Source organism: Pyxicephalus adspersus, chromosome 4 (genome assembly GCF_032062135.1).
Source record: "Pyxicephalus adspersus chromosome 4, UCB_Pads_2.0, whole genome shotgun sequence".
Lineage (NCBI taxonomy): Eukaryota > Metazoa > Chordata > Amphibia > Anura > Pyxicephalidae > Pyxicephalus > Pyxicephalus adspersus.
The window spans coordinates 10093847-10117833 of record NC_092861.1 but is presented as its reverse complement, the minus strand read 5'-3'; the positions used below and the strand labels follow the sequence as shown (position 1 = coordinate 10117833).

The 23987-nt window shown below is 38.8% G+C and overlaps 1 protein-coding gene across 1 annotated transcript in view; it reads right to left on the bottom strand.

Annotated features, from left to right (window-relative positions):
• LOC140329675 (fibrocystin-like) overlaps positions 1-23987 on the bottom strand; it is an 81493-nt gene that overhangs the window by 24107 nt on the left and 33399 nt on the right. The window contains exons 6-11 of the mRNA XM_072410068.1: positions 21615-21702; positions 20216-20370; positions 18165-18317; positions 17044-17922; positions 15848-16013; positions 13498-13646 (exon numbers count right to left, since the gene is read on the bottom strand). Of these exons, the coding sequence (XP_072266169.1) occupies positions 13498-13646; positions 15848-16013; positions 17044-17922; positions 18165-18317; positions 20216-20370; positions 21615-21702 (1590 nt within the window). The remainder of the gene's footprint in view (positions 1-13497; positions 13647-15847; positions 16014-17043; positions 17923-18164; positions 18318-20215; positions 20371-21614; positions 21703-23987) is intronic.

The window sequence follows — 23987 nt, the reverse complement described above, 5'->3', positions numbered from 1 at the left end:
AATATCAAACTTGCCTAAGAGAAGTAAGCAACCATATAAATAATAATCACAAAAAAACTAGTGACTTTTGACTTTACTAAAAGCATCTTTTTTGTCCCTGGGCAGAAAAAAGCGTGCTATCTGTCAGGCTGTGCTAAGTTGGATTGTTCTGCATTTACAAGCAGCACTTTGCCCCCAGCGCCATCCATTTGAATTAGAAAAAAAACAAAGCATTAATTAACTTGACTCAGGCAGGGCTGATGCGGGGCAGTGTGACCTTTTCTCTATGTCACAAGTCACCAGGATTCGAGCCTCAGCGTGCAGCGGCATCACCAGTAATATCTGACGTGTTCGAGAAAATGCTGCAGGATTGTTGTCTTTTGTCTATTTGTGAAAAAATGGATCTTTTTTTTTCAGATTCAGAGATCATATAAACAACCGGGAGGTGTTAGAGAATGAGAGCATGTTATCAGAACACTGGACGCCATTAGACTGTCCTTAGAGTTCTGTTCCTGCAATTATATGAAATTGTCTTCATGACAACTGCCTGAAGATTTACCATTGTAAATTGACATATAAATGTCATAAGTGAGCCGTATATATATAAATATAGTAAGTGGTTAAAACTTTAGGGCGAATTGGGCCCGGTATGTTGTCTACAGGGTGGTGTTGTCCTGAATGTGTATGGTTAGATCAACTAAGGATCCAAGTTTAGCTACAAATGGGGAAACAGAGTGGTAGAACAGAGACAGGTGAATGCAGGAATGGAAGGGAGAATTCAAGAAGAGGAGTAAAAAGGAAAAAGTAAAGAAAGGAAGAGCTGGAGAAGAGAGGAGGGACATACAAGTTTAGCTACCAAGAGAGAAATGAAGCAAAGAGGCGAGGTGGAAGGAGAACAGGTGAGTGCAGGAATGGAAGGGAGAATATAAGGGGGAGAGGTAAAGGTAGAAGAGGACATAGGAGCAGAAGAAGAGAGGAGATACATATAGGCTACCAACCGAGAAGAGTAGCAGGTTAGGGGATGTGTTAGGGAGAAGTGGCGGAAGTTAGACAGGTGAGTGCAGGAATGGAAGTGAGAAAGTAAGGGGAAGAGTACAATGGAAAGATTAAAGGAAGGAAGATAAGGAGAGGAGTGGTGGAAGGAAGGCAGGTGAGTGCAGGAATGGAAGTGAGAATGTAAGGGGGAAAGTACAAAGGAAACAGTAAAGGAAGGAAGAGAAAGAAATGAAAGTAGATAAGAGAGAGATAAAGAAGAAAAGAAGGTATAGATAAGGAAAGAAGGGAAGGGTAAGCATAGGAAAACAGGAACAGAAGAGAAGCAAAGAGGAGTAGTGGAAGGAAGGGAGGTCAATGCTAAAATGGAAGTGAGAATGTAAGGGGGGAGAGTACAAAGGAAAGAGAAGAGCAGGGGTGTCAAACTCTGGCTTGAGGGCCAAATCTGGCCTGCAACGTCCTATTTTTTGGCCCCCAAAAGAATCCTAAATATGAATTGCAGTTGGCCACCACTACATTGAAATAGCTCCGCTACTACAAATCCCGACATCACTGGCGTCTGTAGAACATCGGCCTCTCTGCCTATGTGTGGCACCACATTGGACTGTTTTATAGACCTAGGGAATTGTAGTAGCGGTTATATTTCAGTGAAGAGGGAGTTCCAGCCACTCATAACATTAAGCCCCGAACATTGGACTGTTTTCTTGAGGCAGGGAAATGTAGTAGTGATGCTATTTCAGTTTCAAATTTGGCCTGCGACTTTGTCTAAGTTTTTATTTTGGCCCACTGTTCATTTGAGTTTGACACCCCTGAAGTAGAGTAAGGAAGAGAAGGACAAGAAAGTAGATATGAATAGAGTTAGAGAATGAAAATGAAGGAAAGAAGGGATGGAAGATGAAAAGGGGAGGGATATGAAAACAGGTGATATGTGAAAAGGTAGGTGGGGAAGAGGAGACTACAGTAGGGATAAAAAAAACCTGTAGAATAGAAGAAGATTCACTGTTCACATGGCATTACTGGTGTTCTCCCTTGCTCGGCATCAATATATGAATGATCAGGTACTGAATACAATCACAAACCGCCTGGCAGGTAAAAGGGTTCACATAAATGTATTTATTTACATATTTAGCAGTTTGCCTAAGGTATCACTTTAAAGGTAAGAAAAGACTCCATGGGCACATCCCAATCTTCCTACATCCTACATTCCTGCATCATCTTCACCTTACCACATTCAAGGGTAAGGGCACACATATAGGGGCAATCAGGGAAGAAGGGAGCCAAGAGATAAATAGACTATTCATCAAAGTCAGGGAGCAATTACCTGGGAAGGGAGAATTTGGGTTGGGCATCTGGGTAAAAAAGCCCTTTAAAGAGTGTTAATAATCGCAGTCAAGGACAAAGCTGAGAAGTCTGAGACAGAAATATCATTTGTACATAATTTATCCCCAAAAACCTAAATCCACCAACACAAATGCACATCTTTTAGAAATGCACATTTCTCTTAGAGTGGTTGGTTGACCCCCAAATCACATGTGCATTAGTTACCACAGTTTGTGTTATTTGTCACTTGCACATGTCAAAAAATCCACAAAACATGAGTGACCTTTTAAAAGTAAACGTATTTGATTTGGTCTTTGCTAGAGTAATACAATAATGCAAACAGGTAGAAGATCCAATAAAGACCAAAGGTTTTTCAGACTGTTCATTGCTTGGAATGCCATATGTGCCAAAGCAGGAGTTTTGAATTGACATTGTTATGAATTATTGTGGAGAAGGGTGAGTACTGGCACAATAGTTCTGATCATATTTTAGCTCTTTAAGGTTAAATATTAGGTTAGGTTCCTTTTTGCATGTTGGTCTCCTGTGATTCATTTCAGACATGTTTTATATGCATTTTGAATGCAATTTTTAAAATATATGACCATAGGTATGTGGCTACCCTATTCGAATAAACAAGTTCAAGTGTTTCCAATGATAGGTACTGTTAATCCTACAATGGTGCAAGACATTTTAGACAATTGTACACTTTAATATTTGTGGCAGCAGTTTTAGGAACAACTATTTTTGCTCGAGTGTGACTGTGTCCCTGTGCACAAAACCAGCTTAATAAAGACATGCTTTGAGAATATTGATATAGAGGAACTCTAGTGATGGGCAGGATGTCCTGACGTCCACCCTACTGAACACCTTCGGGGTGATACTGAACGTAAATAGACAAGGAAAGGATAGAAAAATTAATGGCTCTTTATGGCAAACTTGATTAAAACTAGATTTAATCCTTTATTTAAGTCGTATAAAAGAATCCTAGTTTTAATCAAGTTTGCCATAAAGAGCCAGTAATTATCTATCCTTACCTTGTCTATTTTTCATATAAATGCTCGGCACAGTTACTTAAGTAACTTATATTTATATTACTTAGGGTACTGGCCTTTCATCAATTGTACCTGATACTGAACGCAAATAAAGATAGTCTCATCCATTATGAGTACCTGGCTTTAGATAAGCTGTTTTGGTTGTTTGTGTGCAAATTCATAATGACACATTGAAAACCCATTTTAGAAAGCTTTCTGCAAAAATTGGTGGCTGTTATAGAGACAAGAGGGGCCTACTCCATATTGATGTCTATGGGTATGATACAGAATGTTCAACCAGCTCAAATTGGTGTGATGTGATAATCATTTTACCATCCAGGTAAGATGTGTCTTAATGAAAAACTGCACCAAAAATGCCACATTTGACCTAAAAGACAGAGATGTAAATGCAACCTAGGTTATAAAGTAATTAAAAAGGATTATGGATAATATACTACTAGATTCTGGGAGTTTTCAGAACAGAACTGAAACAGTAGAAATTGATCTAATGAAAAAATTGTATTAAATTGTATGTAAACCCTGACAGTAAATGTATCTTGCTCTATTTTGGTGTTCAATGTACCATTGAAAGTTTTGGGATACCTGTTGTTCCTCCCAGAATGATTGTCAGCTGGTAACTTCTTGTGCTCTTCTCATTTAGCTGTAAGCTTTAGGTGGAATTCACAAAAGACTAGAGACATGAAGGAGTAGTTTTTGCATTGTGGGTTTTGTGGGGCATAAAACTAACTAAAGTCAGAACCAATGGAGGACAAACCAATCAATAAGTCTATGAGCAAGAACAAATTTTAGGTCATTGTATGAAACTCAAGTGTTTATATCGCTTTTTTCACTGTACATCAGGCATGTAAGATTGGTGTTTTACGGGCCAAATACAACCTCCTTAATCTTCTTCTCGACTTGATTAAAGTCTAGAAGCACAAATACTGTTTAAGAACATCTCACATTTCTCACCTGTCCCTGAAATGAGTTGTGTTCAACCCTAGAGAACCCCAGCACCAGCCCAACCTTGTCTGGCCAATGGGTCAATAAGGTATAAGCTATGGCTGAGAAGACTGGTCTCTTAATTTGTGTTCCATATCATTGCAAGGGTCATTTGTTTTTCCACATATTGGAAACATATTCTCTCTCTTCAAATTTAGTTTACAGAATAGGAAGTGAAGGGAAATTTCCCAAATGAGACATAGGTAAGGAAAGAAAAACCTTCCCTAATCCCATACAAAATGATACTGTAAATTCCAGATGGCCATTGTGCACTTTCACAGTTTACAGAAATGGTGGGTTCCCCCAATAGTCAGAACTGGTAACATGAGACCCTTGGCAGCCATATTGTTTATTGTCCTGATAACACAGCACATATCTCCATGATATATAATAGTAAAATCATTGTGCATATGCTGACTAACTGTAGCTTGAAAGAATTGCAGTAACAGTTTTAGAAACAATCCCTATTATCTGAAGAGGGGAGAGGGTATAATTAGTGGGGCACCCTGCTGTCAAAGTCATGACCCACCTGTACTGATATTAGATTTTCCCCTCTAATGGGTGATGAAAATCTAATGGAATTTCCTATAATGTGCATTACCCTTATCTTTTAATGTAATTGCAGTGAAGGAAACAACAGCAAGTAAAGAGAGCATGTAATGTTTATGTTATACAGGGTAAGCGGGAGGTTTAGTATTATGAAAGGTGACTAATAAACAAATTGACCTTAGGCTGGTTATTAAGGTTCAGGGTGGGTGCACCCGAGTTTGCTGCTGGTGTAAAAACCACCACCAAAGAGGAATGGACCTGCCAAGTACTTTAGTAAAAGACAAAAATCCAATGTGTTCACCATTCATAATTCTCACTTCCTGACAGCCACAAACGTGTAGTCCTTTCACTATATCCTTAGCTGTGATGTAAAAAAAGTCAAATTAGGTAGTGTATCATGTGTGAATCTGTAGGATCCAGCAAACCTAGAGTTGTAATTGCATATTATTTGGCAAATGTTTTCAATCCTCGTCTCCAGTCCTGGATAGCTTGGATAGCTAATAAATCAGTCAGTTTGCATACACTGCACTGTATGTATGTAGATATATAACATCAATAAGTTCAAGTATAGAGGTAAGATAAAGTTTGGAGCCAAGAACAATTCATTTTTAAGAGCTTTTGTTTTGTTTTTTGTTTTTTTTTTTGCTTTTCAGCTCAAATATGCCGAAACACATCTGCAAAAAAGCTGAATACAGCAAACTGGTGCATGAAAACTTCCAGTGCTGACATTTCAGTACCAAAAGCAAATGCCAGTTTCCAGTAGCAGAAAAAGAATATTTATATCCTTTCTCCAGGATTCCACTAAAAAAATTATGAATGAAATCTTGCTGGTCTTCTTGGGAAGCTGATAATATCCTGTTTGAAAAACAGCTGTCTATCTGTGGAAGATCTGTAGACATCCGGGACAATCTTCCTACCTCCTCTTCCATCCAAGTCCATCTTATTAGCGAGGCTCCTCCAGTTAAAAACAGACGGATTTCCAAAAAAGAAAACTCACAATCCAAACAGAAAGAATGAAAAGAAAACAAACCAATAAAGGTTCGATCCTATCAAAACATCAGCGTTTCTGGTATTTGCTGGCCTTGGAGAAGACTCAAAATAAATGAAACAAATATGTATTTCATTAAATGCTAATATTTGGAAAGACCAAGGACAATGATGAAATGCTTCCAATCTCTTCTGCGACGACGCTGCAAATAATTTGCAGAGCTTTTCTTTTGTCTAATTTTGGTTCCCTTTGAAGAGCTTTCTCATATGGGAAAGGAGATAAAATAAGACTCCAGGAACCCAAAATCTGAGCGAAAAATCTCAGATTCGGTAGCAAAGGTCAGAGATGAGGTGACTTGTCGCTTTGAAGATTTATGTTACGGATATTCTCATGGATGTTTTAGGAAAGGGAATTATCAGTGCAGAGGAAAAAAATAAGTAAATAAGAAGAAAGATATTAGAAATTCAGTTCCTGGGATGCCAAAGACAAAACCTGGCCCTCGTTTTATAACAGGATTGCTAAAGTATATTAACTTTTCTGTTTCTTATTAAAACGTTGTTACTTCTACGTTGATCATTATTCATGTGTCTAATGAAAGTATTCTCTGGTTTTGGGTTCTTGTTCTCATATTCAAAGAATGATACTTTTTTTTAATATTTTTTATTAGTTCATAAATAAAAGATAAACATTATATCCATATTAAGTTGTTTGCTAACATTGGGTTATAAAATGTGTAGGAGAACCTGACGAGCCTCTTGTGACCCTGTGAGTTACAGCTACCCCTTAAGCTTCTGTGACCTACCTACTTTTTCTGCTTCCTTGGGTAATGACTATGGCGCAATCCTTACTACAGCTGCCTGCCCTAACATTATGTCTGCCCCTGACTAAGAGTTTGTCTGTCATCATGGTTTTTGAACTCTCAGGCTACCTGCACCAAGCATGTTTGAGGGTTGCAACATTACCAAGTGCTGTTCATAACAACCACCTAAGGGGAATCTTGGCCACCATGTACTTAGTAACAGGCTAGATTTATAATGTAAATAGGAGGCAAAATTTCACTTTCAGCTCCTCTGGGTGGTATGGTTGTTGCATAATGTTGGTTGTTATTGCAGTTTATATTGTCTACTCCTTACACACAAAACTCAACTCCTGGGCACTTACTCCATACACTGACCCCTAACAACGACCATCTGGGATGCTCCCCCCTATTTACCTTAGTAAAATGATACCATCAACTAAGTGGGATAGTGAGGTGAACTCTCCATAAATAAAAAATTAAATACATAAGCAGGTGTACAGTTTTACTATGATCTATGCTGGGTTTATCTAATAGTAAAAAGAGGAATATGCAAAGTGCAAACACCTGCAACAAACCAGCAGAAAAAGCCCTTACTGTCTTTGTCAAACTGAATTCTTGGTTGGAAATTGGTTGCTTTGCATGATTTTTGTTTTCTGTCTCAATGAACAAGCAGGTAACTGTGGAAGAACAAGCATGTTTACGTATTTGTTGGCAGTATTGTTTTTCATATTTACTATGAAATTGTTTATGATAAAATCAAAGATTGACAAATTAAAGTCAAATTCTAGCAAAACTCTTTCAGGAATGTAAATATGCCACTGGGTATAATATATCCAATTGTCTGGGGTCTTGGTAGCCAACCTGTGTCCTATCAGCACTGTAGAAACATTTTTTGCTTTGGCGCCTATGCAAGCCAGTGAAGGATAAGTTCTTTAAAATAGTTTGGAGTAGTTAAATGGTTTGGGTGTAGTTTATATCATTCACACTAGCATATTCGCATTATAGACCATCTCGAATAGCATGCGTTCAGTCTTTGATGATTTCCAGTTGCACATCTACAGTTACCACTTTTCTTTAGCATTATTTTTTAATATAATCTGCCCTTTGGTGATATTAGGGGCCACACTTGATGCTCCCTTAGATTTGGTGGGTTGACCATAAGGGAATTTAAAAGGTTTTTTTTTCTCTTGTGGAGCAAATTGGAGCATGTTTTTATTTATTTATTTTGTAGATTTTCCGTTTCTGGGGTACTGTATTTCTGGTGTTTCTAGGGATTCCTTGAGCAAAGAGCAATTTGTGCTTCTCAGGTCAGTGTAAATGACATCAATGTTCTTGAGTGACATTCTTCCCAATGGTCAGCAATGCAAGAGACATTCTCCCCCCCCCCACCATAACAATATACTGTGATCTGTAGATATACTAATTATAGCAGAGGTCCTTAAAGACCTGAAAGTTATCTCCAGGGGTTCCCCCGTGTTAAAAAGGTTGGGATAAGTTAGTTTATAGCATTGTGAATGTTGCTATTTACTTTATGTCTTTTGGTATATATAAATATTTAAATATATATATGTATGTAACTATATTAACCATAATACCAGCAAGACAGGTTTACATTTTGCTCATTACAAAAGACTTTTCTCTGTAATCACTTCAGTTTTGGTTTCTCTCATTTTGTTATCCATAGGAGAAAATGTTATTCCATTGTTCTTCAGCTCAGCAGGAAGCAGCAGCGAGATCACACGGTCGGAGGAATGTGCCTGATCCACAACAGAAAGCGGGTAATATAAAGGTACTAATTTTGAATAAAATAAGAGAGGACTCTGCTGACGCTCACCATACTGATAACATCTGACTTTAAAGAGAATAGCTGAATCTAAAACTCTGTGATAGAACTTCTGGAAGAGATGCTGTGAAAGTATTGCAGTTTATAAGCATACTAGAAAATGGGGCAGAGGAACAAAGTTTTGTGCTTCCAGGGTATGTACATGCTAAGCATTTTAGTGGATTTGCGTTGCAGTTTCTGTCCTGCGCAGCTTCCTATTGTTAATGGATGGGGATATTTTGGTAAATGCTTCGTATTCATTTGTACTGGAAATCTAAGATATGTACATATCAATGTAGGTCTGATTTGCAGAAAAGTGGGTCTAAATGTATTCTGCTGATTTTTTTGAGATGATATGTATATATATATTAAAGGTAGACCTAGCTGGATCCTACGGGATGGGTTAGAAGAGGATCAGAGGTAGCGATCGGCAAATTGTGAATTTTGCTGGAAGATTTGCTTTGAGTGTGATAAGTGAACAGAATGTTATATATCTATATCTATATGTTGTCTCTGTTCAGTATTGTTTAAAAAACAATAAAGGTTAAAAGGAAACAAAAAAATTATTTCATCCACAAGGACAAAAGGAGAAAACATTGTCACCACCAAGGTCACATCTTCTTCGATATGCGGAATAATTTTAATTCTTTATGGTCCTTCTTCATTTTGCTTCTCTTTCCAACATATTAAAATTTTTTTAAAAATCCGTTCTGACACGAAGACCTCAAATCCAGCCTTTTTTGGGAATTCGTGAACTGCAACAATTTCCAATTTTTGGATCCCGCACATTCCTCCAAAAATCTGATTCACCGGATAGGTTAGCTGGTCCGTCACTCCTTCTCTTCTAAAGAAGACCCACACCACATTGGGAATGCGTGCGTACTGTGGTACTGTATCCACTTGTTCCGGCTCCATCATGACCGACGTCATGCTGGCCTATATTTGCATAATGCAAATCAATATGACACATCCACCAAACCTCCACTGATAAAAGGTGTTCAACAGAAACTGGTAAGAAGATAATACTAGATTAGGCCCGATAAGGTCTTTTCTCTGGCCCTTTGGGTGGTCCGCGGCTCTGGCCTGTGCCACCCCGAGCAGGGTCAGAAGAAGGACCTTGGTGAGGGGTGCACTGGCCAAAGCCGCAGGACACGTCACCAGTTTGTATCCCGGCTCGTGGAGGTGCGCAGGCTGTGTCCCTGCACACAACCCGCCCGCTCTCCCATCGCAGGCTCGGAGCTTGCGATGGGAGAGTGGGCAGGTATGCCATCATGATGTCACTATCAGTGATGTCATGATGGCATAACCCCGCCCACTCTCCCATTGGCCTGGTCCCACTGTCAAATTTTATATCAGATTGTGGCCCTTAACTGAAAAAGTTTGCCCACCCCTATACTAGATGATGTCTTGACTTCATTACATTTTGCTCACCCGGCCATAAATGAAGGCCTTTCCTGTCCTAAGAAAAACAAACTATCCTTCAAAATCATCGACAGATCGGATATGTAACCTTGGCCTAAGAGAGATAGCACACTTCCAGCCATTTTCTATGGCTCTGCCTGAGATCCCTGACAGTATTTCATGTTGGGAAAGCCGCGACATCCGCAATCTCAACGGTCGCAGCCGAGAACATAAATTTGAGCAGAGATTAAAGAGACACATACCTAGTCTCAGTCTTTGAGGCCTATAATTGGTTAGGAAAGAAAATGAGATTTTGCCTCCGGCTACAAGAAAATGCCATATTCCAGCTCAGATAGAAGCAGACAGGTCCTCTGTCAGCCTTCCAGTTGTATTTGTAACTCCGGCGGCCTGTCAGTCCTGAAGGATGAGGATGCTCGGAATAAAAGAAAATTACAAAAATGCTGTTTGAAGTTCTCGTAGCAGCGGACGAGGGAAGCGAAGGCTGTTATTTTTCTGCTATGAAGCCAGCAAAACGAGCGATCTGCGGAACAGATATTCTTCATTATACGGATTTTGTCTGTATGTTATTTCTTGTGCGCTGCTGGAACTTATTGGAGTACAAGTTTAAAGCCAGACTCCAGGCAAACAGAATTGAAACACATATACAGCTTTACTGTTTTGGAATATAAATCTGTATGATCACACATTTTCCATAAGGCACAGCCAGGCAGTTGACTTATTTACTGGTTCTGCATTGCAGCTTTTGTTCCCCACCAAACCTGCTCATTGGACAATGAACATCATAACGCCCTGTCCAATGAGCAGGACAAATCTTATTCATCATTGATCTTTGATCTTATTGATCTTCAGTGTTCTAAGTGTTCTAGAACTTATTCAGCTTTATTCATCTTTTTTATGTGTCTCTTAGTAGCATTGATGTCTTGAAGCAATATTACATTTTTGAAGTATTTGGGTACCCTTTATGGGAAAAATCCCTTACAATTATATGTAACCAACAAAATTATGCTTAAATTATACCATAACTGTAACTTTTCCAGGACTTTGCACTTACCACATTCAGTCGATACACATACAATGCACAATCCTCTTCTTATCTGTCTCTTCTGAGAGCTTTTATAAAAGTAATATTAATACTTTGTTTACATATTAATTGTATTATATTAAATTGTGTTTTATTTAGTATTCATATAGTCTCAACCTATCCCTGAGGAAGCCACTAGGCGAAAGCCGTCAGGACTGAGACATTGTTGATATGTAGTTGTAATGCAGATGGGTTATGTATAGAAATTAGTAGTTCATCCTATGACTTTCAGTTGGAAGCTTTAGACCTTTAAGCCTCACTGTATTCAATTCATAGCTTACTTTTGTAACATAATATATGACAAAAAAAATTATCATAAAATTGCCAAATAAACCTGTTTCCTTTTCTCTTCATTTCTTTATTTAGCCTATGCTTCCGCATTGATGGGCTTTTGGCTATAATTTATCTCCTAAACAGGAAGCAGGAACACCTATTTTTATATTTGATCTTATTGATCCTCATTCAAACAATTCATATTCAATAGGTAATATACTTGAACACAAGACACATAAAAGTAACATTTGAAAATGATTCTGATTATTTAAATAAATGATAATACAAATTTGTCACATGCAAAAGTAAGTACAATCCTACATGCATCACCAATTCAAATCCACCCTGTTGGAAAATATGCAGGTGAAACCAACCACATATATATCCAGGGCTTCAGATATCTAGGTTGAGGGATCTAAGCCACTCTAAGCTATTTTTCTTTGAAATGGTGTCATCATCATCCAAAGAGCTCTCCAAGGCCCCCATAATGAAGGTTGTGAAAGCATAGAAGTCTTGGGTGGATTTAAATAAATTGTCAAATGAGGAGATAACCAAATAATGCATATTTCCAACTTCGAATTTGTCTAGGGTAGACTAGTCTTGCAAATTCAGCCCAAAAATTACTTTATTATGACTGATATTTAAAGAAATCTTCAAGAACCCTAACATTTTATAAAAGGTAACTCTTGCCACAATTGGTGCATATATAGACAATCAGTAAATGACTGAACTGATAAATTTAAGATGGACATCTAACAGTGGACATGGATGATGCAAACTGAAGACTGAATTTCAGGAAAAGAACCTCAAACTAACCAAACATGGCGCATGGGGTTGCTTTTTCTGCTTTAGGGCTTGGGCTTGGGTTTCAGTCCTTGGGTTTGATTTAAAAAGGCTCTCTAAGACTAAAGAAGATAGACTATCGTAGGAGAACCTGAGTAATCCAGTACACCTTGAATGGATTTGGTCCAGGTTTAAAAACATTTGCAAATTCAGCTTCCTGTATGATAGTCTTTGGGAGCATTAATATATTGGGCCTATTAGGCCAAATTCTGCATCATAACAATGTGTGTTCAATGGGGCTGTCTGTCTGAAAAGTTAAGTTGATTTAGAAACAGATCTTTCAAAATGGAAATGGGTCTTTCAACAACTCCACTACTGCAGAAAACAAAAAAAATCCTTTTTTTTGAACAGCTAGCAGTATTATTTTAATATCTCTCTTTATGGGTTAGGTATTCAGAAATGGGATGATTTAGATTAAGATCAGACTAATGGTAAAAATTGTGTCATTTATCACTGCCAACGCCTACTGGCAACCATTAGGTAACAGAAGGTTTCTGCTAGGCATTTGCAAACACTTATGCAGTCATTTGGTTGCTGTTGCAAGTGGTGTTGTTTTTAACTTCCAATGGGATTGCATAATTTTTGTAAATGGTTGGAGTGGTTAACCACTCTTGGATGCTGTATGTTATTCCTAAAAAAAAACATGAGGCAGCATCACTGCAAGCTTCTGCCTGGTAAAATGGATAACTTAGTCTAAACCAGGGTTCGGCAAAGTTTTATGTCCACTAGGCCATTTATGGGGTGGGCGGGAGCAGACTAGACTTGACCCGCCCTAATGACTCCACCCGTTACCAGGGAACGCCCCCTGAAGTGAAATCCCTCTCCTCCGTATGCATTGCGGAGGAGAGGGATTTATCTTTAGGGAGCTTTCCTTATTTACCGCGGCGGCAGAAGTATCAACCCAGGCTGCAGTAAATAGGGGAGCAACTGCAAGGGGCGGCACTGGAGCTCCGGCAGCTCCGACTCCGGTAGTTCCTAATGCCCCCTGGCTGATCAGAGCGCCAACCAGCGGCTTTGAGCTGCGGGTTGCCGGCCGGCATTGGGCCGGATCAGCCAGGGGGCGTTAGGCCAGAACGAACTACCGGCTAGGTCGTATCTGGCCTAAGGCCAGAGTTTGCGGACCCCTGGTCTAAAAGTAGCCTACGTATTGGAGGGGAGCTATAAATTAGGGGAAAGTTTCTTTTAATCCTAGGTGAGTTTCAGATTGGTTATGGCTCTTGTTCTTCCAGTCTCACAACTCTGAAAATGAAAGTGCTAATTGTTAGCTAAATAATATTAAATTAAATCATGAGTTGTCATGTACAAGAACTCACATATATGTATTCCAGCTGTTCATTTAGATGTTTGGCTGCAGTGTCTTTATAAGGATAAATACTTGTTTTAGTTTTGGCTTACCAAAGTGGAAACAAGGTTGCAGGATAACGAGTTCTGACTTGGGGAAAATGGAAACTGGAGGAGACAGGCCTGTGAAAGTTCCATCTAGATCCTTGAATAAAGCATTCTGAGTTCCAGTGCATTCTAGGGATTCTGGACAATGTGGAGTTCTGTCAAGACAAAATGTTAGATAAATAGAGCTATATGTAAATGTGGTTGATTGCTGCACAAACAGAGGTTGACTCACCTCAAGGAGAAATATTAGTTCTTCGTTAACCCAACATGACTGGTTCTAGGGGGTAATATACTATATGAATGTGGACTGTTCACTTAACAAGGTGAAATATCACTTTGATGGAATAATTGACTTACCTTAGAAAAGGTGATAAAGGATCACTTTTGCAAAAAATATCCAATTTTGTGCAAGGAAATCTACACAAAACAGGATTTTTCTATACTATCTATACTTTCTATACTTTTCAGATACTATGCTATGTGGAAAATGCCTAGCAAAAGGATAATTCTGTCCACAAGAATGGAACATCCAACAGCATTCTGTCCTGGAAGCAGTCTGGAGTGGTGGGCAGTCACTGCTGGTGAGTTTCTAAGACTGAGGTGAATTTCTGGGGGGAAGCCAATTAACCTAACTGCATGTTTTTGGAATGTGGGAGGAAAAACGGCAAACTCCATGCAGACAGTGTCATGGACAAGATTCAAACCTGTGACCTAGCACTACAAAGACCAGAGTGCTAACCTCTGAGCCACTGTGCTGCCCACGAGACAAGCATGATCATTCGTCTTGGGCAACTAATATATGACAAGTACTGTATACATAGTTTAGGCCTAAAATTTTTTTACGTACATCAACTGTAGATACGTTTTGAGATGGAGATTGGGATGGTTGGTGGGGTAGGAGAGCAGAAGAAAAGTGGAGGTTCTGCCAGAGGTGTCTTGCCTAGGAAAACAAAATATCCAAAAATGGCCCCTGGGATAATGTCCACCAGGGAAGAACTCAAGCCTAAAAATACTGCTTGGGATTTCAGTATAGCAGAAAGAAAGATGCTAACTGGACTACCAACAGTACCAATAGGTATTTTCTGGTACTTTAAAAGCCATTACATGAACAAATCTGCCTGCATTGAAATGTGTGCCTGCAGAAATGGGAATAAAATAGATTTATAAAAAAACTAACTGAACAACATTGTTGTCGCACTTGGGGAGACAAGGCTACTAGGGGGTGCTACTGCTTGCACAGAAATGGTGTGAGCCCTGGAAGGGCCAAGGCGCAGAGTAGAGTCTAAGCAGTAATCAGGTCTTCTCCAGAGCCTCTAGTGGTGAGGATGTTGTGATGCTGATTACTGCCAGGTTGCGGCCCTTGGGCGCACTAAGGTGGGAAGGATGAAACAGGGTACCAAATCACTAAGCAGAAGATTTGTCAAGGAAGGCCGGGGTTGAAGCAGGCAGTAAGCAAGAGAGGTCAGGTCACAAGCCAGGGGTCAAATACCAGGGATCCAGGAAATAGACATAGGTGACACAGGGGCTACCGCAGACACAGGGAACACGGGAGACACTGGAAGCAACAGGAGGCACTAGGGGACCCAGGGATAACTACAGACAGAGAGGAACACTGGAACAGCACAGGGGAATTTGCTGTGAAACAGACTGGACAACAAGAGGTTAACACAGGAGCTGGACATGGGCACTGAATTAGCCAACAGGTGTACAGGAAATGCCACTAGTGGAGACACTTTGCACGAGCGCCGAGTGCTATGTCTCGGCTAGCTAAATAGCCAGGAATGATAAGGAGGCTATTTCGTGTTTGACGGTTAGGATAGGCGAAACTGGGTCAGAACTGCCCGCATGTGCAAGAGAGTGGTGCCTGCGCTTTAGTGAGGAAGAGGTAAGTGTGACAGTTTTAAAGATATTTTTGTACAGTTGATATTTATTTAAATACAATGACTGCACGTCCTAGGGTGGGTTTCCTGATGGTGACAACAGTGGAAGCTGCCTTTTTAATCTGTTTTGGAATAACCACTTTTAGTCTCCATCGGGAGATTGTATGACATGGCGACAACATATGGGTGTTAAACAATTGGGAGATAGGGGCATTGTCACCCTTATAGCAGGAAATGTTGGACAAGGACCCTCATTGTAAAACTTCAGATTTAAAATTATAAAAAGAAAAAAAATAACATGGTAAAATGTATAGACTTAGCTAACAAAGGGTCTTACCTAAAATCCAAACTTGTATACCTCCCTTAAATCACCAGTTATAGACTCTTTAGCTCCATTCTTTTATTTGGTGAGTTTGTTTATATTGTTTGTAATGGCTGCATTATTAGTCAAATGAAGTCTCTTTGTGTCAGCATACCTCGGCATCTGATGGAAGTAGAACATGTTTTCCAGTGGAACTTGGAGCATATTTATCCGTTTTCCAGTTACCGGGGTCATTATGGCCGGGCTTTCTGGATTAGACATTATACACGTGTCGGCGTCATTGCTGTAGCAGTTCCTCTTAAACCCAGAAAATGTAACATCTGTGGAGGTGAGAAAATAATCTCTATATTAGTAAAAAAATAAACCATTAAAAAGAACTCATTAAGTGGTGTGCTACTGGCTGCAAACCCAGATAAACAAATCTGTTTGGTTATGGATTATGGTTTGGATTAGGGCAAATTGTTAAACCCTGGGAAGCCCCTTTGATCTCAATGAGGGATATAGAATAGTAAAACAGACAGGAATTTTATTAAAGAGATTTTCAATCTGGAGAACTCAAATTTTGTATATTCTATACACAAAACTTTTAGGTGAATGTACAGTTATTGGAGATTATTTGCATCTAATTCTTATATATTTGTAAAAGAAATTCAAAGCTTTAAGAATTGTGTGTGGTCATTTCTACTCAATGGGTCGGAGAAGATGGCTTAAGACTTAAGACAAACTCAGAAAAAGACTGCATGAAAATAATACTAGGCTTGATGGAGGGTTGAGGAACATCACACCGCTGCAGCACTGGTGGGGGTAGGAGGGGCTGAGAATCACTCCCTTTTGGCATGTTGAGCCTTTTATGGTAAAACCTTGTGGATTGTCAGGAAATTTCCTTCCATTTTAAGGATTTTTAGACATTTTTAGGAATTTAGGAATTTTAGCACTGGTTAAGGCTTCTTTTCCAGCCTAAATCTTACATGAGTGACTTAAGTTATTTAAATACCTACACTTTTGCTCCATGAGCAGCTTTGTTGATTGGAACACTATGGAAGAATGTGTTGGACTGCTGCAGAGAGATCAGCTGTTACTATAACAAAAAATAAAATTGGAAAAAGCAAGTAAGTGCGATCACAGTTTTTACTCCACCAACATATAGCCAATATGGACTGGTTTGTAAGTGGAAGACTAATAGCAAAGTCAAAATAAATGTTCCTGTTTTTGAAAGTAAAGATAATTTAGCAAACTGCATTATAATGCCCACTGATTTTTTCTTTCACAAGATGTTATTTTTTAAGTTTATAAAAATTGATAGGTTTGCTTTAGGTTTTCAAAGTCAAGGATGGTAAAGCCCCAACTCACTTTGTAGCTTCATGATGCCTGGGACAGCTCCTTCACTTCCTAGCATGTGCCATGGATAATTCGGCCAATGCCATGGCCTTTCAGTAAATGATGGCCAAAGAATGCCAATGCGACCTCTTAATGGTGATGTTGGGGCTCGGTCTCTCATTGTGACAAAAGCAGATGAAGGTCTGATCCTGTCTCTGAGACAATCAAACACGGGGCTAGATGCAATTATTATTGAGTGTCGAAGAGTTACATCGTGCTTTGGGTACCTATATGACTCTGCCGATCCTTGGGAAACCACTGGAAACAAGCCAATGCCATTGTCCACAAGAGCAACATTCTCTATCGTTACACTGCCCTGGAGGAAGAAAATTAACCCATAGTCATAGTTCTTATAACAAATGAATCCAGTTATCTTTGTACATTTCTCAAAACCATCATCCCAGTACATATGAACACCATGAAGACTTGAATGGGCCACGTTGGCTGAGAAAGAGATTTCATCTGAATAACAGCTTTGACCTTGTACATGATAAGCAATCCTTTCTGATCCTGCAACTGCGTTCCCAGACAAAGAGGCTTGACTAAGGAAATGCATCTTAATTCCTTTAACCCATTCTGATTGGGTATCCGGGTGCTTTATTAAAACCAGCAGATTATTGGTTACAGTATAGTTGTCTCCATTAAAGTGGATTCCATGGCCAGTGATGTTAAAGAATAAGTTAGAATGTAATAAAATATTTGTGCTGCCAGTGGCATGGATCCCACCTCCACAAATCTGGTGAATGCTTGAAGATACAATTGAAGAAGGGTGTGTGGTGTTTGTAAAAGTTATTGCTGAATGTAAAGATGATCCAAAGTTTGAAATTTCAACATTTGAAAGCTGTAAAGTTCCTGAAAAGAGAAAACTATGGTAAATATTCTGTTAAAGGTTCTCAACAAGTATGCAAGCACACATTTATAGGTACACTTCATACCCTTTGCTAGCCACCCTGACTTCCCGTGTGTTTTTACCATTATATATAGAGTATGAGATTAAGGGCTAGTCCTAAACCTTCCTCTTGTGGTTGTGTGGTAAAGTCACCCCCCCTACCTTAAGCATATAATGTTAAAACAAAGACAGAACAACAACTTACCAATACATTCTTCACCCTGAGTATTTGTATGCTGTCCCACTTTTATCCTCCCAGTACAGGGTATATCAGCTTCAATATAAACATTTCGAGACAACAGTCCAACTTCAGCTGCCAATGGGATTCTCCAGGAATTCTCTATGTTGTAGGTGGTGCCTTATGGGAAGGTTTAAACATAATGTCAAGATAAAATAATAAATTAATCAGTAAACCTATACACATTTTCCATGTTTCACTTTAAAGACCCTTCACGTATTTTGTGTCTAGGAATGAATATAAAACAGCAGTAATATACTTTCCTTATTCTTTCCTTCCCCAGTAGCTGGCTATAGCAGCCATGAGCTTTACATGTTGTAGAATACATGTCATTGGCAGAAAACGGGTTAAAGTGGCTCAGTATGGAACTAAACTAAATAAACTACAAACTTCAAGGGCGATAAATACTAAAGGATTATAGGGATGGTAAGAAAAACTGTAATAGTTTGGATCATCATTGCCCCTGCTGATTCACTCAACGATGAAATAGGAAAGATGATTTTCAAAATTTTAATCCGGCTAAAATGGCTACTTTTAATCCCAATAATCTCCATTATTAGATTTATTGCAGTGGGGGAAAAAGTAGAGCCAACATTCTGTAAAATGATTTCTCTGCTGATCCGTGACACTTCAGTTATATAAAGAATACTCTCACTTTTTTTTTCCAAAAGAATTTACTTTAGCAGTAGGCTGTACAGAACAAAAATCTTCTTATGGGCCAAATAAACTTTAAGTAATTACATTCCGAGTGTATCTAAACGAAAGGTGTATGAAGTGTTACAAAATGCTTTAATTAAGTAGATAAGTCAAATGCTAGCATATTGTAGAGAAGGACCTTTGCTCTCTATATGGAAACAGTTGTCCCTCTGCAAAGGGTCCAGCATGCCTCCAAGTAAGTCAGGGCCAAAGCTCTTCAATTGTTAAAGGGCATGTCTGATGTTTTCTGCAAAACACATCCCATTGGTGGGTTCTGAGGAATTCTGTCGTAGAGACTGCTCTGTTAAATCACCAGAATGAAGAACTACTTCTGTATATGGGGAGCATGAGTTTTACTTCTTCACCATGGTTCAACCATCACTAGACCTGAATTTGCTTATGACAGGAACAGTTCTTACACAGTCAGATCAGTTACGGAGCTGCGGTCAGATCTTACACATGATTTTTTTACATCACTTGGGCAAAACTTGGGTTTGTGGAAAATATACACAAGGTATAGACAAGGGAAACAAGTCAATCTCCTAGTCTGCCCTGTGAGGACAAAGCATATTTTCTGTATAAATCTGTACATACATGTGGTCCACTTTCCTTCTACTGGGAATTTGAAAGGAACTTGGCAATCAAGTAAACCACCAGAATTAGGTGATTTGTAAAGTTGGGCAATACATTGACAGATTCAACACAATTCTTTAAAAACTAAAATTTAACATCTTTTATAGAGGGCAACACAGTGGCTCAGAGGGCTAGGTCCCAAGTTTGAATCTCAGCAGGTTCACCCCATGTTTGCGTGTGTTTCCGGTACTCCGGTTTCCTCCCACATGCTAAAAACGTGCATTTAGGTTATTGGCTTTCCCCAGGAATTGACCTTAGACTGTATTATTGACATATGACTATGGTAGGAACATTAAATTGTGAGCCCCTTTGAGGGACAGCTAGTAACACGACAATGGACTTTGTAAACCTCTGCGTAATATGTTGGCGCTATATAAATATTGGATAATAATAGTAGTGGACTGATGTTTCCAAAGGATTCTATAAAACATTTTGGAACTTTCCTTGTGAGTATTCAGAACCATCATTTTACGTCTTTGGTTGCTTTGTGATTTTGACCTGATTTATTTAGTCTTCAAGACTGGGGAAAAAAGACTATCGTGGGTCAATCTGGGTGATCCAGCAAGTCTGGAGCAATAACAAATTGAGCTCATGGAGTCAAAATTTTGTTCACTTTACTAAATTGCCACATTTTTGTAAGATGTTTTGCTTGTTATGTTGCATTTATGAATTGTTGCATCAGAACTCACCAGTATGTCGGTAGATGAGTCGTTCCCAAATTCGAATGATCGAACCATATATGTCTCTTAGATGGCCAACTTCAGCTTGATGAGCTTCATATGAAGTAGAGCTAACTACGATTTTATCTCCTGGCTGCCAGTCAACAATGTCTTTTAATGGCATCCTATAAAACAGCAAACATCAGAATGTCAGAACAGTTAGATGAAAACAAACATCTAAAATGGTACTGGTAGGTTAAAAGATGAACTTTAATAAATCCATTGGGGACTCCAGTTTTGAAGAAAGTTGGGCATACACTATCCAATGCTTTCAAACGGAGTAGATGTTAGATTTGATTACAAAATACCAAATATATTAAAAGTTTAATGACCATTCTTTGCTCAATTAAATACCACAAACTCCACTCCTTGCTCCAATGAACTAATACAGATCTGTGTGGAATACTCCCCAACCAGTCATTTACTTTAACAACACTGCTCTGCTGGCTGCTTCTTAATATTTAAGGCTCACTAAATGTGGTGCAAATAAAAGCTCCATGTCATGTAGCCCAAAGAAGGCCAAGACTGAATGAGGGACAGAGAGAGATATAAGGTGAACATTTAGACTTTTTTTTTATTTTGCAATGAGCCAAATAACAGTCATTTCTTTTGAACATGGAGTTGGAGGAGTTTTGTCTCACCTACAGAACTCATGTTCTAGGTCCATGACTTATAAAGTTCCTAAGCCAGAGACAACCAGGGAAAACTTTTCTGAAAGATAGTCAGCAATGGTAGTTGCTAGTGTGGGTTAGATTGTTTCCGATGGAGTGGATTCTGACTTGGATCAGACCTATGCCAATCTCGCATAAAGAATTTAAATAAACTATGTTCTGATTTAAAATGACTTTACCTGACCTTAACAGGTATAGTAGGCTTCTGGGTGATGACGGCTGTCATGGTCCAGTGGTCAGATTGGCTAAGCTTTACTATAACTCTCACTAAGAAATATCTTACTGATCCAATATCCTGCACTATATGACAAGTCATATATTGTCAATATAATCTAAATGACCATTGCAACTCTTTAACATCTAGTTTGTCCTCTTACAAGGGGTAGATTAGTTCCTTGTATTTGTTGAGTATATTTTACCATACACATAATTAAGTAGTTTATATTTTTTCAATGTGTTTTTAATATATCTTCCTATTTGTAGCATTTTTTTTTGTACAGCAATATTATTAAATAACCACAATAATAAGAATAATGTTCTATAGTCATTTAGTTTGTGTGCAGCACATTCTTAGTGGTCACCATTACCAACAACTTTGCATTCCCCTAGACAATATTTAACAATGGCATTGGAGTCATCTCAGGTATAGAGATAATACTCAAATATGCTGTGTTTAGACTTTCTTCCCGATAACCTACATTTCATTTCCAGACGCAATGTCAGCCCCGAGACGTGTCCACGGTTTGCTGGTATAAGCACTATGAATCTGTAACTTTCCATAAACTTCTGCAGTAAGCAAAAAAAGATAATAGTTTAGGCAGGAAAACAGCTGTTGATAATATGACAGTAGATGGATTGACATTTGCATGGGGTCTTTCCGGTTTTAAATAGACCCTGTCACCAATTTAAAAAAAGTGCAAGGAAAATCCGACAAAATCATGTAAATTAGATGTGGTTTTCCTTTCCATAAACATTTTTTCATGTTTGCAGTATTTGCAAAGGAATTGAAACTTTAGAGTCAGAGGCAATTCCTGTACATTACCCTCACCCTACTTGCACATCACCTCTTCTTTTCCGTCTTTTTTCTGTTGTTGCTGGATCCCTTTTGCATCAGCTTCCCTACATAATTACTTTTTAGTAGCCATGAGAGGAACAAAGTGGAATACTCTAAAGCAGTCTTGCTCAACCTTTTCACCTCTGAGGAACGCCCCTAAAATAATTTCCAGGTGTCGGGAACCTATGCTATGATCACTCAATGGGGGAAAATGCTATTTGCATTCGTTGCCAGTAAGTTGATTGTTTCTTAGAATGCCACCTTTGCAGACAGCTAAGAAGGTCCTTGGTTTCATGTTTTTGGCTCTACCAAGTGGCATTGGCCCCAGAACTAGGCAGGCATCATCTTTTGGGAGGTCAATCAGCTACAGCTCAAGAAACGCCTGGCAACTTCAGGAAAAACCCTGGGGTTTCATGGATTTTTGGTTGAATGGCTTCTCTAACCCTGCTATGGCTGATGACATCACATTCAAAATAGCAGCAACCATCAGCAATCTCTGGATGTTCGAAGATCTACATAGGGGAAGCTTTTAAAGGTAAATGTAAATTCTGAATTTACATGGGTTTCTTTAAAGGAAACCATTCCTATTTTGAATAAAATACATTTTTCATAGCATAGTAGTGAAATGGTATTGGGGTGAGAGGTTTTTGGTTGTTGGCACTGTGGCCAGATTATTTACATTCTAATGTTTATTTATATTTTAAAAAATACTAACTGTTTTTAACTAAAGTGCTCACTGACCTCTACACCTGCAGGCAAAGTTTATAGAAGTATATTTATTTTTTATTTTAGCCACTCTGCTCCTCCCCTCTTCCCCATCATGTACCTGGCATCATTTAATCCTTCTGATCTCTAAACACAGAGCAGGTGCACAAGGACAGGTTAAAACAGAATGCCAAGACTTTAAATAGTTTATTGCTTCTGCTGTGAAATTTCTGGATGCATTGCTCCACAGTGTCTGCATCTACAAAACTCAGTAAAGACTTGTTTTTTTATAAACGTAAGTATGGTTGGTAAGACAATGTAAATGTGTGAATTTCCATAGCCTGTCCATAATTCTTTTTAGTCTTAGCATGCACTTTCTATGTGTTGCTGTTCCTGATTCATTGGCAGGTTCAAGATCACGTTCACAACTATGAGGCTGCACTAGTTTGGCCAAACACCTGTATGTTGCACACAATGCTGCTTGAAGTTTCCCATATAAATGGGTTGCCTTATGCATGGGAGTACAGTAAAGAAACCCTTTACCCACAGCTGTTATATAAACCACCCCACCTACCCAAACTAGCTTAGCTTAGGTTAGCTTAGGCCAGGCACTGTAGATAGTGTGAGCAGCATTGGTAACGGTAAGAAGCATGCCAAGTACAAAGTTGACCCTCACTGGATCTTTCAGTCCTTAAAGTCTCTTTGCCAGATAATAGGAGAGTGGTCACCAATGTAAGCGGCTATTAGACTATTTCTGGACCGGCCAACTAAGTTTTATGTGGATTCAATTAATCGTGTGTGCAAATTTGGTGACCTTTTTATGGAACCAGGCCTAAATCTAATTAAATATTCTGTTTATGACCCTGTAACCTCTTCTTTTATTTTTCAGTATAAGGTAACCACCAGCCTGAAGCACAACACAAGCACAAAATTCATGTGAAATGTATGGTACATCTGCAAATGGTTGACTAGATTTTCTTCTACATTGGCAAATATCCATTATCTGAATATTACATTAATCCCCAGTTTCCTTGGATAATTTGTACCTTTAGAAAATGTATTTTTCTATTGTATTTTGGCTAAAACCAGCAAACGGGCATTCTGCTTTTCATTAGTAAATAAGCTGAAGGATAAGTAACAGTATGAAACACACAGCTGTATCTAAAGAAACGGGATTAATGGAATAAGAACCAATTGTGCTATAAAACTTTGTCCAAATTTGTATGTAGGATAAAATCTGTAATGCTTTCTAAAGTGAACCTGCAACTCAATTACAATATTAATGAAAATTGAATGAATTTGAAGCAGGCAC